The sequence below is a fragment of the Mustela putorius genome, unplaced genomic scaffold, assembly GCF_011764305.1.
Source record: "Mustela putorius furo isolate JIRA1106 unplaced genomic scaffold, ASM1176430v1.1 tig00003853_pilon_pilon_pilon, whole genome shotgun sequence".
Taxonomy (NCBI): domain Eukaryota; kingdom Metazoa; phylum Chordata; class Mammalia; order Carnivora; family Mustelidae; genus Mustela; species Mustela putorius.
In genome coordinates this window covers 6705064-6721084 of record NW_025422005.1, presented here as the reverse complement: position 1 = coordinate 6721084, position 16021 = coordinate 6705064, and the positions used below count along the sequence as shown (strand labels likewise).

Here is a 16021-nt window from a genome sequence, read left to right as displayed (position 1 = left end):
GTCTCACAGCCCCTCAGGCAACACTGCATTGACTTCCCAACACGCCATCAAAGGCCGATCTCTGTCTTGGAGTGGGGTGTCAGGGGTCCGCTCAGTCCAGCACAGATGGGACAGTGTCGCTCTCTTTGGCCCATCCATCCATGTGCCAAGTGGGGTGCCCAGTGACAGTTCCCGCCCTCGAGCCGCCAGTCCAGCAGGGTGGACAGACATGAACAAAGGCGCAGATCGCTGTGTGACTCATCCTGAGGGGAGGGAAGCCCACCCAGAAAGCCACAGAGGAAAGGTGCTGTTTGCCGAAACCCTGGTGGATGTGTGGGAACGTGTGTGGCAGAGGGGAGAATTGGAGGAAGCCTCTGGAGCCTGCCCAGCGTGAGTGTTGAGTGTCTTTGTGTCCCCTTAAAAGATTGATGTGGTGGTGGCTAGGTGGGTGGTGGCTGGTGGGAAAGGCACGTGGGCTCTGGACAGAGTCCATCCTGAGGACTGCAAGGGGTCCCCACAGATCTGAAGGGGAGGGATGGCTGAGTCAGATTGTCATCCACTTAGGGTGAGCGCTGGGGAGAGGTCGCAGGACAAAGGGGTGACCTGGAAAGTCGCAGGGACACCCACGTGTGAAGTGATGCTATTTTTCAGAGGCTGGACATTCAGGACCCGCAGGCAGGGCGACCAGGTTGGGGTAGGACTGGAGACTCGGGGCCCAGGGCCAGAGGCACCCGGTCTGAGCAGCTGAGAGGCAGGAAGGGGAGCTCCTGGGGCGTCTGGCAGGGCGGGAGCCAGATCAGAGCTCAGGTGCAGGAGCGTGGGCCGGGGGAGGCGGGGAGTCCTGGGAAGGTCGCAAGGGGGGAGCAGGCAGCGTGAGGGGAGGCCAGAGCCCAGTGAGCACAGCGCTGAAGGCAGCGGGGGACCTAGTACCGCTCTGGAAGGAGGGGAGGGGCAGCAGGGTCATTATCAGGGTCCCCCCGGGCTGATCATAAAAGGGTCCGTGGTGACTTTCTTAAAACAGTATCTGCGGAGCCCCGGCTGGGAGCCGGACTGCCGAGGGCCTGGGATCAGTGAGGAGATGGAAGTGGGAGGACAGAGGTCCCATTCAGAATGCTGGTGGGCAAGGGACACCCGCTCGGAGCTGGGGTGGGGGTCAAGGGCCAGTCTGTGGCATTGAGCTCTCAGCGTACGGGCCACAGACTACCACCCCTGAATCACCACGGATAATTTGTTAAAAATGCAGACTCCTGCCCCCCACCCAGCTCTACTGAATCAGAATGCCAGCCAGGCGAGCCTGGGAATCTGCATTTGAAATAGCCCCCCTCTCCCAGGGGTGATTCTGATGCCCTCTTGAATCTGAGAATATACCCGGGTTTTAAATGAAGACCTGGTCATTCCTGGCCACTCCCACCCACTTCTCCCGAATTCTGTGTCTTCTGCATACAGCCAAGCTCTCTGCTCTAGGAGAGCTTACATTATTTTTGGTGTGGGCAGGGGGGGAACCGAAGAATCTGAGGGAAACAAGTACCTCGTTTGGGAAGACAAGCCCAGAGGTAGGGAGCGTCTGTGTTGGGTATGGGCATGGGAGGGCGGGAAGGCGTGAGGTGGTTTTGAGGGAGCTTGCCTGGGACCAGAACAGAGCAGGTGTACTAGAACTCCAAGCTGTGACACTCCCACCCCCACCCCGAAGCCGTTTATGATGGTTTTTGCTGCCGAGTCTTCCCCGCCGGTCAGGGGGGCAGGCTAGGTGGGATCCGTCGCATTCACAGATGAGAAAACGGAGGTGGGTGTGCACACACGTTGCCCAGGTAGGCAGGGTCAGACCCAGGCCCGGGTGCTGGGGTGCCAGGGTCCACCGAGGGAGCCTAAGCCCAGGGAGGCCCTCACTGGCTGGTCAGGAGGCCCAGCGCATTTGCTAGGAGCCCACCCCACGTCTGGTGCCATGTGCTCACCTTCGGGCGGCCTGAGTGCCTAGTGATGTGGTTGTCAGCCTGGAGCCTGGTTTGGCTGCAGGGACCTTGGATCTGTGGCCACTGTCCCCATGGCAACCAGCATCGTGCTGTCTCTAGGTAAAAGCCATCCCCTGGGAACCTTGGGCCCCAGCTCAGAGAGGTATAGAACCCCCCGGGCTGCTAAAAACAGTGTCTGCCACCCAGCGGGTTTGTCTGGGAGGAGGCCTAGCCCAGGGCGGTGCTGGAGCCCCATCCCCATGGAAACTTCCCGCCTTGGAGGAGGGTCTGGGACCTGTTTTTCCAGAAGCCTTGCTGCCTAGCTCATCTCCCAGGAGCCAGTTGCTGAACCACTGCCATCTTGGGTAGCTGGGTAGCGGACCCTAGTTCCTATCCTCAGCAAGCTCCTGGGGCTCAGGAGGAAGGACCGCCTCCGAAAATCAGAGAAGGAGCAGAGCGAGGAGGCAGGAATTGCCCTGGGCCTTTGGAGCTTGTGGCCACGTTTCCTCTCTAGACCGCCAGCTGTGCGTGGGGAGGGTGGCCAGGGCTTGACAGGTCAGAGGCCCGGGACTATCTGGAAGCCCTTCTTGGAAGCCAGCTTCCTTTGTCATCTCTGGTGTCCAGCAGCCATGGGAATTTGAATCCTCTGAGGTTTTGGGTTCCATTTCTAGAGTTTTCCAGTGCCCAGCTGCTCACTCTCACAAGGAAGATGTGAGGCCCCTTCGGAGATCAGGAGCTCCCTGATCCTGGAATCCTGGATTCTGGGTAGTCCCAGGAAGCTGTGGCGATGGGCCGCAGGGGTTTCAGAGACCCCGCCCCTCACTTGTGGGAGGCGGGGCCTGCAGGAGCTCATGGCTCCAGGTTGGGCGATGGGGACACCCCTGCCAGAGATGGATGCCGTTCCTGGGAGTCCCTCTTTATTCCAGTGACATCTGTGCAGGGCTGCAGCCTGGACGGTGAGGCCTGGGGCCGGCCGCCTCTGGGAGCTGGACCAAGCTTCCCGTACCCTGTGTTGATTTCAAGGCAGGATCTGCCCTGAGAGCTGTCTCCCTCCCCGACCACCTTTGAGTGCCTTTTCTGAGCGGCCTTTGCAGCATCCGGAGCCGGAAGAGCTCTCGGGCTCCGTCTGTGCCCCTGCAGCCGGGCACTTCGGGGGAATGCGGGCACAAACTGCGGGATCAGCACATCAGAGCTGCCTGGGAGGCCTTGTCCCTCTCCCCGCTGCCCTGTGCCTGCCTCTCGCTCGCAGGGTCTCTCCTGGAGAGGGCGGGTGGGGTCCTGAGCTGTGCTCAGCTGCCCAGAAGCTTGTGCTCCAGGGTCGCTGCATTTTAAGCTCCTCCTTGCCTGGAAAAGGGTGAGGGGCTCTGCTAGGATCTCTCCAGCCGGGATTGTGCCATAGGCCACGTACACCCTTTCCACGTCAGCCTCGGGGCTGCGCCTACCTCCGTGCTCCTCTTTGCTGTTCTTTGTCGTCGTGAGCACCGAGCCTGCTGGAAGCTGATGGCTGCCAGGACAGTGTTCTGGCAATTCAGGAAGCATATTGAAGTGCTTACATATTGATGAGAAGACCTTTGGAAGACTTTATGTTAGAGCCTCAAATAGCAAGAGGAATTGTCCAGACACTGGTGGTTATGTGTGTGCCCCTGGGGTGTTCTCCATACCATGCGGCCCCGGGTCCCCGGCCCCCTGCCCCCATAGGGAGGCGTGCTTCTTGAGGGCCGGTGCAGGTGCCCTCCCTAAGCCAGGACACGGCTGCGGGTGGTGCAGGTGCTGGTGTGTGGAGCCTGTTCTGGGCTTTGGATTCTGCTGCTCCGCGTTCATCCTGAGCTTGCAAACAGACCAGTGAACCCATTGTCTGTCTCCTGCCCCGGCGGGGGGCCAACTTCTCTTTTCTAAGCTGCATAGTTGTCATTTCTCTCTGCCCGGTCACTTGACCGCACTCTGTTAAAGGGACAGAGCTGGCGTGGGGCGTGGGATGGTGCCCTGCCTGGTTCGGAGAGCTGTGTTCTCACACGCACCTGGGCCCCGTTTCCACACTAGGTGAACCAGGGGACTAGGGAGATATCTGGCAGGGCTCTAGGCCAGGCAGCGCGCTGGGGGTAGGAGGCAGGGGCCTGGGCTCCGCTGTCCTCCTGGGATGGTGCCGTGGGTTCCATGCTGAATTCTCTCCAACTCTCCCAGAGCTGTTTTGGTGGTGGTTTTTAAATCCTCGGTCTTGGTTCCATTCTGATAGGGGCAGAGGGATGGCTCCAGTCTCTGTGGGAAAGCCTGGGCCACCACATGCTCTGGGAGACCAGAGCTGCTCTGGAGCAGCTCAGTTATTGGCTTCCCCTGAGGAGGAATGGCGGTGTGTGGGAGAGGGGAAGGCACGGAGGCACGCACTTCCTCCCTGGGCCACTGACTCACCAAGTTGCTTCGCCAATCTGAACATCAGGCTCCTCATGTATTAAGTGAGGATTCATCTTGCGTCCCAGGAACTCTCCAGGTGCTGCGAATTTGTGAATGAAAAGGATAAAGTCCCCAGTTCATAGAATGTGTTTTCTAATGGGGAGTCAGATCACAATATATAACTCCATAGGTCACGCTGAAGCAGGTTACAGCCCCCCCGAGGGACTGGCACAGGGCACTGTTTTAGAAGCTGTGGTCAGGGAGGGCCTGAGGAACTGATTTTTCCCAGCACTGGCATGAAGTGCAAGAGCTGTGACACGAACTTGGGGAAGAGCACTGAGGCAAAGGAAACAGCAAGTGCAAAGGTCCTGAGGTACCAAGTTACTTGTGCCTGAAGGACAGAGCCCAGGAAGCCCATGGGGCTGGAGTGGAGTGAGGAGGGAGTGCGTATAAAAAGAGATGAAGAGGCCACCAGAGGCCAGAGCATGTTGGGTCTCGCAGGTCAGGCATGGAGTTCAGTTTGCTTTGAGTGCAATGAGAAATCTTACATTAAGAAACCTTTGGAGAGTTTTGAGCAAAGAAGTGGCAGGGTCTGACTTATGTTTTTAAGAACTTCTTTCTGACTGCTGTGTGGACAATGGACAATCAGGGGCCAGAGTAGGGAGATCCAGAAACAGGTACAGGAAGCTAGCGAGGGATGGTGGTAGCCTGGCCTGGGTGGTGGTGGAGAAATAGTGGTGTTTTCAGGATCTAGTTGAAGAGTAGAGCCGGGGCGCCAGGCTGGTTCAGTCTGCAGTGGTTGAGCATCCAACTCTTGATTTCTCAGGTTGTGACCTTGGGGTCATGAGATTGAACCCCGTGTTGGGCTCTGCTGAGCACAGAGTCTGCTTAAGATTCTCTCTCCCTCTGGGGCACCTGGGTGGCTCAGTGGGTTAAGCCGCTGCCTTCGGCTCAGGTCATGGTCTCAGGGTCCTGGGGTCGAGTCCCGCATCGGGCTCTCTGCTCAGCAGGGAGCCTGCTTCCCCTCTCTCTCTCTGTCTGCCTCTCCATCTACTTGTGATTTCTCTCTATGAAAAAAAAAAAATACATTTAAAAAAAAAAAAAGATTCTCTCTCCCTCTCCCTTTGCCCTCCCGCCTCCCCCACCTCTGCTGTGCTCTCACTCATGCTCTCTCTTTCTCTTATAAATTAATTAATCAATTAATTAATTAATAAAAAGTAGAGCCAACGTCAGACACCTGGCTGCCTCAGTTGGAAGAGCACATGACTCTTAATCTCAGGGTTGTATGAGTCCCACGTTGGTCTAGCAGTAACTAAACAAAATGGAAACAAAAACACTTTAAAAAAAACAAGAGGGGCATCCAGGTAGCTCAGTCTGTTGGGTGTCTGGCTCTTGATTTTGGCCAGGGTTGTGGTCTGGGGGTTGTGAGATCGAGCCCTGTGTGGGCTCCATGCTCGGTGTGGAGCCTGCTTGGGATTCTCTCTCCCTCCCCCTCTTCCCCACCCTGCTCTCTCTCTGTCTCTGTCTCTCTCTCTCTCAAATAAATAAAATCTTAAAAAAAAAAAAATAAAAGAAGTAGAGCCAGTAGATTTGCTGATGTGCTGTGCGCAGAGGGTATGTGTGTGTGTGCACACGAGGGTGCGTGTGCACACAGGACGGGGGTGGGGGTGGGGCATCAGGCAGTTACTCCCCTCCTGGGGTTTTTGAGCAGCTAGAGGACGGCAGGCCTGTCACCGAGGTGGGGAAGGCTGAGGGTAGAGTGGGCTTGGGAGCACCATTTGGCGTTCCCCCAGCGACGTATGAGGGTTCCAGCCTCTCTTCCTCCTCCCTAACTCCTGTCATTGTCACTTTTTGATTCCAGCCATGCTAGTGGGTGTGAAGTGGTGTCTCATTGTAGCTTCGATTTGCATTTCCATAGTGACTAATGATCTAGAGCATCTTTTCTCGGGCTTGCCGACCATTCTTACTTACATCTTTGGAGAAATCTCTATTCAAGTTCTTTGCCCGTTTTAAAAATTGAGTTGACTTTTTATTATTATGGAGCTGTGTTATTTATGTATTCTAGGTACTGGTCCCTGAACAGACGTATGACTTGCAAATATTTTCTCCCAGTCTATTGGTTGCCTTTCCATTTTTTTTTCCCTAGGAACTCTTTTTATCTTTAAGATTATATTTACTTGACAGAGAGAGAGAGATCACAAGTAGGCAGAGAGGCAGGAAGAGGGAGGGGGGAAGCAGGCCCCCCGAGAGAGATCCCGATGTGGGACTCAGTCCCAGGACCCTGAGATCATGACCTGAGCTGAAGGCAGAGGCTTTAACCCACTGAGCCACCCAGGTGCCCCGCCTTTCCACTTTTTTTTTTTTTTAAAGATTTTATTTATTTATTTGACAGAGAGAGATAACAAGTAGACAGAGAGGCAGGCAGAGAGAGAGAGGGAAGCAGGCTCCCTGCTGAGCGTAGAGCTCGATGCGGGACTCGATCCCAGGACCCTGAGATCATGACCTGAGCCGAAGGCAGCAGCTTAACCCACTGAGCCACCCAGGCACCCCCCATTTTTTTAAATAGTAAGTCTTCTCATTGTAATTTGTTTTAATTTTATTTTTAAGGCCTTTTTTTTTTTTAAGGTTTATTTATTTATGTAATCTCTAAACCCAGTGTGGGGCTCGAACTCAGCACCCTGAGATCAAGAGTCACAGGCTCCTCTGACCGAGCCAGCCAGGCGCCCCCGACCTTTTCACCTTTTTGGTAGTAACCTTTGAAGCATAAATGTCTCTAAATTTGAGAAAGCCCAGTTTATTTTTTCCCTTATTTCTTATGCTTAGGGTGTCATGCCTGAGAAATCATTTCCTAGTCACGAAGGTTTACTCCCGTGTTTTCTGGTAAGAGTTTTATAATCGTAGCACTTACATGTGGGTCGTTGGTGCCTTTTGAGGGAATTTCTGTATACGGTGCAAGGTAAGGGGCCGGCTTCATCCTTGACATGGGACGATCCGGTTGCCCCAGAACCCTCGGTCCACTTCTTTCCCACTCTGTATGTCTTGATACCTCTGTCAAAACGTAACTGACCTAAGTGGGAGGGTTTCTTTCCGAACACTTTGTTCTGTTCCGCCGCCTACACATCTCTCCTTAGCCGGTCCCACCGTGTCTTGTTTGCTGTAGCAAAATCCAAAAGTGTGGGTCCTTCTCAAGAGGATTTTGCCTATTCTGGATCCTTTGCAGTGCCCTACAAATTTTAGGAGCAGCTTGTCAATTTCTGTGAAGAGCGCAGGATTTCTTTCAGTGTCAAATTTCTCTCAGGGATGTTTTTGAACAGTGACGTTTTGTGCTTTCCCGAGTACAAATTCCATACTCCATTTGTTAAATTCGTTCCTAGGTGTTTTATTATTTTTTGATGCTATCGTAAATGAAATTGTTTTCTTAATTTCATTTGCAGATTATTCATCACTAATGTATAGAAATATACAAATGGTATTTGTATATTGATCTGGTGTCCTGCAATTTTATTTGTTTTAATAGTTTTTTAGTGGATTCCTTAGGATTTTCTATATACAACATCTGTATCGTCCGCAAATTGAGCTTACTTCTTCCCCTTTCTAATTTGGATGCCTTTACTTCTTTTTCTTGCCTGATTGCCCTGAATTGAACTTTCAACACAACATTGAACAGAAATGGCAGGAGAGGACATCCTTTTCTTCCTAATCTCCAACGGGATAGCTTCCAGTCTTTCACCATTAAGTATGATAACAGCTGTGGGTTTTTAGTAAATGCCCTTCATCAGACTGAGGAAGCTCGCGTCTGTTACTAGTGTGTTGAGCATGTTTTCATGAAGGGCTGTTAAATTTTGTCAGATGTGTTTTCTCTGCTTGTTCAGACAGTTGCATGGTTTTTCTTCCTTTTTTCCTATCGTTAGTCTGTGTTACATTAGTTGATTTTCAGGTGTTAAAACACCCTTGTATTTCTGGGATAAATCTCACTTGTTCAGAGTATGGAATCCTGTTTGTTTGTTGCTGTGTCGTTTGCTAGTACTTTGTTGAGTATTTTTGCATATCACAGGTGTTATGAATATCTGTATTTGTAAGAAACACGTGCGTGCATGTGCACACGCACGTGTGTGTGCGTGTGTGTGTGATCTTTTCTCATGATGCCTATCTTTATGTTTCGGCGGGTCAGACAGTGTTGAACAAGAGAGGCTGCTCAGGGACACCTGGGTGGCTCAGTGGGTTAAAGCCTCTGCCTTTGGCTCGGGTCATGATCCCAGGATCCTGGGATCGAGCCCCGCATCAGGCTCTCTGCTCAGCAGGGAGCCTGCTTCCTCCTCTCTCTGACTGCCTCTCTGCCTACTTGTGATCTCTGTCAAATAAATGAATAAAATCTTTAAAAAAAAAAAAAAAAAGGCTGCTCAGCTTCTCCTCCCGCGCTCACCTGCCTCAGGTGGGAAGGGCTGGGTGGTAGCTCAGAGCTGGAGCCCAGGCGGTGCCAGCAGAGCTAACAATGGGATGGATGCAGTGTCATCTGTAAAATGGGCCCGGAAACTAGCTGACAGCCTAGAGGCAGTGGGCTGGGCCTTCCTGTTCTGAGCCTTGTGATGGCCAGCAGGGACAGCACCCAAGGGAGCTGCCACATACTGGACTTTAAAGAAGAAGGAGGGACTGTCGGGACCAGCCTGAGGCCCCCAGCTCGAAAACGGTTAGAGCTCAGTTACCGCAGCTCACTGAGCAGCGCCCCCTCCCCGTTAGGCTGCTGGCCCAAACTGCATGGAGAAGAGGAGAGAGAAAAGCAACATCCTTGCCCAGAGGCCTGCATGGTTCCCAGTCAGGCCCTGGTGGAATGACAAGTGCGGGCCAGCTGATGATAAGGACGGGTCAGACCATGCGCTGGAAGGGCCTGTCCCCTCTTGGCGAGGGCTGGAAAAGGCAAGTCCGTTGGGAACGGAGCAGGCCCAAGGATGGGCAGCAGCTCTGTGGGCCCTTTCTGCGCCGGCTCCAGCAGCAGAGTGGGAGGCTCTAAAAATGAAAGCTCCCGGTTTCCCCACCCCTGCCGGGAACAGGAGACCAGCTGGCACTGTGGCACCGGGGGGCTCTGGCAGATCTTCCACTTCAGGTGTCTCCCTAAGCTGGAGTCCTCAGAGTCTCTGTGTGAGAGGAGGTCGCTTCCTTCCCTGACTCAGAGTGTAGCCCCGGTACACAGGCCAGGCAGGCTGCGGTGTGGGGAGTCGCAGCCCCTGGTCTGTTCCCTCTGCAGGCGCACTATTCCCTCTCAGAGCAGCCAATGCTATTTTTGTGCCTGCAGCTCAGTATAGAGGCCTAAGGTCCCTGCGGGAGAGCCCACGGAGCAGGCAAGGAAAGAAGCAGGTGGGCTGCTCCTGCTCATGGCCCACCACCCCCCTTCCCCAGCCCGCGCCAGACCCTTCTGATTAGCGAGCTGGGCAGGCGGCGCCCGCCCAGGAAGAGCCGGCATCTGGTAGGTGACCAGCTCAGCTGCCGGCAGGGTATGATGTCATCTTGGAATCTGTGGTTGCTAGGAAAATTCTGCCTGCAGTGATATTTCGTGGTCCTAGGACCGAGGTGAGAACAGAATGTTCCCAAGAAGATAAGGGAAGGATTTGTAGGGCTTCCCAAGCAAAGGACCCCCCCCCATCCCAAGAAGTCAGATAATTTGAGGAATTTTCAAGAAGGGAAGTTGTGCTGGTGGGCTGCTAGTGGGGGTTGGGCGGTTCCCTTGGCAGCACCCTGGTGCACCGGTGGCCAGAGTGAAAGCCATCTCTGATGTTATGTCCTTGTGGACGAGCCTTCCTTCTGCAGCACCCACTGCTGGGTACCTCCGCCAGCTCTTGGTGTGGTAGGGCAGTTAGGAGGAGGCGGAGGCCCCCTTTATGGTGTGGAGGAAACCAGCCCACACCTCACCTGGGGCCGGGGCAGGATGCGGCCCTTCCCAAACTCTGTTTCACATGCGGGGGGCCAAGCACACTGGCCCCCTCTTCTGTGGCCTTCCCTGGGTCTGCTCTTGCCATCCTCCCCTGCTGGGGAGAATGCCTCCTGCGGTGCAGAAGGGAAGTATGGCAGAAAGGCCGCAGGCCACCGATTCTTGCTCAGGGCGTGACCAAGAACTCTGCGTTAGAAAAAGGGGAGGGTTGCCTGGCTGGCCCAGTGGGTAGAGCGCGGGACTCGATCTTGGGGTTGTGAGTTTGAGCCCCGCCTTGGGGGCAGAAATGACTTGGAAATAAATTTTTTTTTCTTAAAAACAAATACTGTATAAAGAAAGAGAGACAGAGAGAGAGTAAGGGGAGACAGAAGCAGGCCCCAGGGAGGGCCAGGGCCTGTGAGCGGGGCGGGGCCTGCAGGCTCTTCTGCACCCGGGGCTTTGGGAGGCCGGGCCGGTCAGTGTTTTGAGCTCTTTCCCTCCTCCCTCTCGCCTTCTCTGGCTGCATGTCAGAGCCTGTCTTACGGAAAACAAGACAAAGGAAGTGATTTCATGAGCGTCTGGACCAGAATCTCAAATCCATGATTAAAAATAACAATAATAAAGATGCAGGCCATTATCTATCTCGGTGGGAGCCAGGCTGGCTGCAGGCTGGAAATGGGCCCGGCTGTGCTCCTTTGAGCAGGTGCTGGGTTTGGGCAAAGCGGGCTGGCTGTTGGAAGTCCTAATGGTCCAAAGGGATCAAGACACAAGCCTTGACAAGAAAGATGGAGGTTCCTCGTGCCCCTGACTTTGGTGACCTTGGAGCAAGGGATATGAGCAGAGCTCCGCTGGAGGACCAGCAGCCCTGGGTTCTTGTCATGCAGCCTGTCAGTGGGTGGCCCTGAGCCAGCCTCACCCCGACAGCCCCCTGCCACCTAGGGCAGGTTGCCTGCATGTCCAGGCTATCCGGAAGGCCCAGAGAGGAGGTGGGCTGCCGTGGAAGCACTGGGGACTAGGGAGGACCCCACTAGGGCCGACAAGGCTGTAACGGCCCCAGCCGCCTTGCAGTGCCGGGTCTGACGGTTCTTCCCTCCCCGCCCCCATCTGCAGGTGCCGAGGATGTGGTGATGGCGTTTTCCAGGTCGGAGACGGAGGACCGGAGGCAATAGCGGTGAACCCCTTGGAACACCCTGGAAGCTGCCAGAAGATCTGTGAGGACCTCGACCAGCTGAGTGGCGGCAGATGACCTTCCCGGTTCCCCCTGCCCTTACACCCCCACCCCGCCCCGCCCCACAGTCACTCAGCAGGGCTGGCATCCAGGGAGCCACCGGTGGTGCAGTTACAATTGGCTTGAAGGGACGGACTCCTGATTGGCTGCAGAAAGAAACCCTTTTATTTTTAAATCTTGACCAACAGACACCTTTTATTTTTATTTCTGACTTTTTTTTTTTTTTTTTTTTTTAATTTGCTCCTCGGTGTATGGCTTCCCAGGAAGCTCTCCGAGATCTGGTGCTTTATTTAGGTCACTTTTTAGGAATGTGAAGAGTCCTGATTGGCTGCTTAAACTGGAAAAGGATTTTGATTGGCCGGCTAGTGGGAAATGGTTTTTTTCTTTGATTGGCTGCAGGTGTTCTGCTGATAGCAACAGCTTCTCTCTTTTGAATGCTGAAAACAGGGTTCGGGACATTGGTTGTTATATTTGACTTGAAAAGGAAAAAAAAAAAAGAAAGAAAAGAAAGAAAGAAACCAAGTGCGCTCTGCAATATTTATTACACAAAGCTTGCTGCTGCTTCCCCAAGTTTTGTTTGTGTTTGCCTTTGATTGGCTTTTGAGATGTGTGTTCGGTTTCTCATTGGCTCATCCATGACTCCCGTTGCCACGGGCTGCCCCCGCCCCGTGGGGGATCCACCGGGAGAGTGTGTTTGCTTTAATGACCGCACCTGGCTGCCCTGGCCAGGGGACCCCCAAGACCTCATACAGGGTCTACAGCTGGAAAGCAGAGCCCCCGAGGAGGTTTGTGCCGTCCTGAAGGCGCAGGCTAGAGCTTAGAGGTGACCACCAGGCAGGATTTACGGGCATCGCTTCCATGGCTTGGCAAGCAGCCAGCTCCCCACGGTGGTGGGGGTGAGGGTGGGGAGTTGTTCATCCCCATCTGGGCCTCTTGGGGCTGCCGGTGCTCAGCTGAGGGGCACCGCTCTGGACGGCTGGGGCTTCTCCTGTAAAGGGCAGGAGCTGCTCCCAGCCCTGAGACCCCACAGTGCAGCAGAGGTTTCTGCCTGGGAGCCCAGAACCTCGCAAAGCTTGGCCCACAAAGCCGGGGAGACCTTTGGCTCTAAACCCCCAGCCCTGACCTCCGCTAGCCAGGCTCCCAAGGTGTGGGCCGCTGGGCAGTAGGGCCTGGCCAGCCCTCGGAGTTCTCGGATCCCAGGCCGGTGCCCCTCACTGCACCGCCTCCAAAAGGGTCTCTCTCCATGTCAGCCTGGAATGGACAGAGTCACCGTTTATTTATGAAGTGCCACCTGAGACAGCTGGCTGCGCCATCACTGAGCGGGTCCCACCCGGCTGGCCCTCAAGCCAGGTCCCCAGAAACACGTTGCCGAGCAGCCGTATGTGAAGGGCTGGAAGAAGCCCAGGGTCTTCCCCCCTGTCCTCCCCGTGCGCTTGGGGCTAGCCTGCCCTTCTCCCTGTATCTCTCACCAGAGCGGAACCCAGGAGGGGAGGCGGAGAACGATGCAGGCCTCAGGGACGGGGGCCTCCACCCTCCTCCGAGACAGTAAATGGCTGAGGCCCTCTTTTTGCCCCAGGTATCCCGAGCCAGGAGAAGACCCTAGGAGCGAAATCTCCCCCTTCTCAGGGCTAGGGCTGTCCTGGATCACAGGAGCTGCCTCAGGACCATGTGGGCAGTCGTGCTGTGCTCTGAGCATCGTCTGGGCCTTGCCCCAGGAGGACTTGCGTGTCACAGTATCCATGACCCTGACCTCCACACGTGGGCCCCTGGCCCTGGTCAGCTGACCTGGTTAGGTTACCCTGCAAAGACTGTTGGTCCCCAGGGAACAAGGACCGTGGGGACTCCAGCAGGGGCCTGATGGCATCTTCTTGCAGGAGCCGTGGCGCGTGTGCGCATCCGCAAACACACTCCCAGCTCTGTGGCCTGCAGCCCCAGCTGAGCCCCTGGGGAAAGGGGAGCTTTTTCCCAGTGCCCTCTCCCAGGCTGTGACATCTGCCAGCAGGCATCAATGGCGTGTTGCCATCTGCCCCCTCTTCGTACCTGTAGCTCCCGTAAAGGGTCCATGTCCTGGCCAGTGGTGTGTACTCTGCCCCAGCCTGCCCTCGTCAAGGTCACGGGCCTGCCACTTAAAACAGCGATGGCCGAGATCTGTCTGAACGGGAGAAGTGAAGGTGTTGCTGTGGCTCCATATTTCAATGAAAAATATATCTGTTGGAGAAAAAAAATTAACAATAAAGATTTTTAATAGCTTGGTGTGTGAGCTGAGTTATGTCCCTCAGAACTGGGTGCACTTACTGCTTTCCCCACGTCACATGGGCTCTGAAGCTGGGCCCTCTCTCCTCAAGGAGGCACCGCAAGGAGGGTTGAAAACACCATGTTTGCTGGTTTAATTGCGACCTGGAGCAGAACTCAGGCTTTGGAAGAATTCCAAGGTCTCCCCAGCCTAGCTGGCAGGGCCACAGAAGGCTGAGACCCCTTTTGGACCTGGAGATTCTAAATATCATCCTAGATTGGACAGGTCAGTAGTCTTCAGAGGTGACCTCGCCCTCTCTCTGTTCCAGAGCAGATGCCGAGCACCCTAGAAGGTGCTCCCTTCTACCCTACACACCGGCATCCTGTGTGATGGCAGTGGTCTCCGGCTGCTTGCAACACAAGTCCAAACAAGATATCCGGTCCTTCCGTCACCCCAGAAATGGGAGATTTGCTGGTATTCAGCTGTATTTTCAAGTTTAGAAGCTGAAATCATTTCTCCTTTAGGAATTTTTGCTTTGGAAGCATTTTCTAGAATCTTTCATTTCCACCCTTCATCATCCCATTTTAGGACTTTTTTTTTTTTTTTTTTTTTTTTTTTGCTGTTTACATGGACTCACTGCTTCTACTTCCTTTTCAAAGAGTTTCACTGGGTACTAAACACCGTGGGGTTCATAGAATATGAGGACGGATGGCATAATCCACATCGTTCACTCTCAGTGCTGGGAGAGGTGTTGGAGGTTGCCTGGCAGCCCATGCAGTGTCACCTCTGAAACAGCTCTAAAAAAGGCTTATCTAACCTTTGCTTGAATGCCCCCCTAGGATGGAGGACTCACTACCTCACAAGACAGCCCATTCCACCTTCAGGTAACTTACATTCATCTCTACATTGAGTTGGCCTGCTTTTCCCTGTAACTTCCCTTTCCAGGAAGGAGGGTCTTGAGAAATAGACCAAAAAAAGATAGTTGTATTAGCCAGACATCACCAAGACACATCAAGGGTTCACGTTAGGTAAATTATTTGTGTTCTGAGCTGCATGGTTGGGGAGTTAACCTCGGAGCCAATCTGCTCTTCTAAGCTGAGCCACCGAGCAGAGGGAGGGACTGGCTGGCTCTGGTGCCACCACCCAGCCCCCTGCAGCAAACCTGGAACTGAAACCGGGAGGGAGGGAGGCATCCCTGCAGGGTTATCTTATGGGAATTAGGCTACCAAGAAAGAGGAGTCGGGACACCTCAGCAGACCAAGGGAAGACACTGGGGGCAACGCTGAGTCTTTGAGGGTCCCTCAGCCTAGACAGCCGGTAACCAGAAGTGACAACAGGTGGCACTCGGACTGCTGGGGACTGAGACCAGCTGGGGGCCAGGCTGAGTCTGGGGGAGGCCAGGGATGGGCTGAGAAGGGGGCAGACAGGGCACCCTGCCTTTTGTTGGTGTTTCCCAGCCCTGGGGGAAGGGCGGTTGGGAATGAAGGGCTGTTTTTGCCTGTCCCTGCAGGTGCCTGGCAGCTGGGAGAATCCGGACCGCACTAGCCTTTGAACGGGACCCTTTGTAGCAGGGAAACTGATCCCTCCGTGGCACCTGGCTCGGTGGTTGGGGGCAGGAGCCAGCTTCCAGGGCCGGGAGCTCGAAGGTGGGGGTGTCCCCAGGGGACCCCATCACTACCCATCTGCCCCGCCTGCCCTCTCAATCGGCCTGTTACCCATGGCACCCACCGCTTTCCCAGAAGATGAAATCGTCCCAGACCGACCTGAGGCTGTGGTGAAGAAACAATTCTCTGTCCAATGAAGGAACTCCCTTTCCTGGGGCAATAACTGGGTGTTTAGGAGATTTGGTGGGGAGGTTTGGGGCTGACCATGGCTGCTAGTCCTCATTGAAAGAAAGGCCTCCCCAAGGGTAGGGGCAGTGAACTGCTTGTTGAAGAGCAGCCAGGCTTTGTCTTCACTTTCGTCCTTGACATCGGAGCTGCTGCCTCGCGGATGGCTTCCCGGAGGGACCTGCCAGTCCAGTTAGGCAAGGGGGCTCCGGGAGCTGGTGACAGGAGCTGAGCCACACCCTGCCCTGCCCGGGGCCTCTTCCTGAGTCCCCAGGGAAGCCGCAGAGTGTGCAACAGGCGGCCTCCCTGTTTGCACACCTGCGGGAGCCCCACCCCACATACACCGCCCCGGGAGGTGACTTCAGACCCAGAATCTCTGAGCCTTTCCTCCTCCTTGGCGCTGGCCCTTGAGGGAGGTGTGGGTTTTCACAAACATCTTTTATGCAGGTGACTGCCTCGTCCCCGTTCTAGTAACACAGGAAACGCGTGTTGGGTGCCACCTGGGTGCGGGAA

At 54.8% G+C, this 16021-nt stretch overlaps 1 protein-coding gene across 5 annotated transcripts in view; it reads left to right on the top strand.

Moving 5' to 3' along the window:
* The window catches only part of CTNNBIP1 (catenin beta interacting protein 1), a 46980-nt gene extending 33285 nt beyond the window's left edge, over window positions 1-13695 (top strand). For all 5 annotated transcript variants that reach the window (XM_045063708.1, XM_045063707.1, XM_045063709.1 and 2 more), the window contains one exon: window positions 11329-13695. In XM_045063708.1, the coding sequence (XP_044919643.1) occupies window positions 11329-11387 (59 nt within the window). In that variant the 3' untranslated portion in view covers window positions 11388-13695. The remainder of the gene's footprint in view (window positions 1-11328) is intronic.
* Window positions 13696-16021: the final 2326 nt, after the last annotated feature.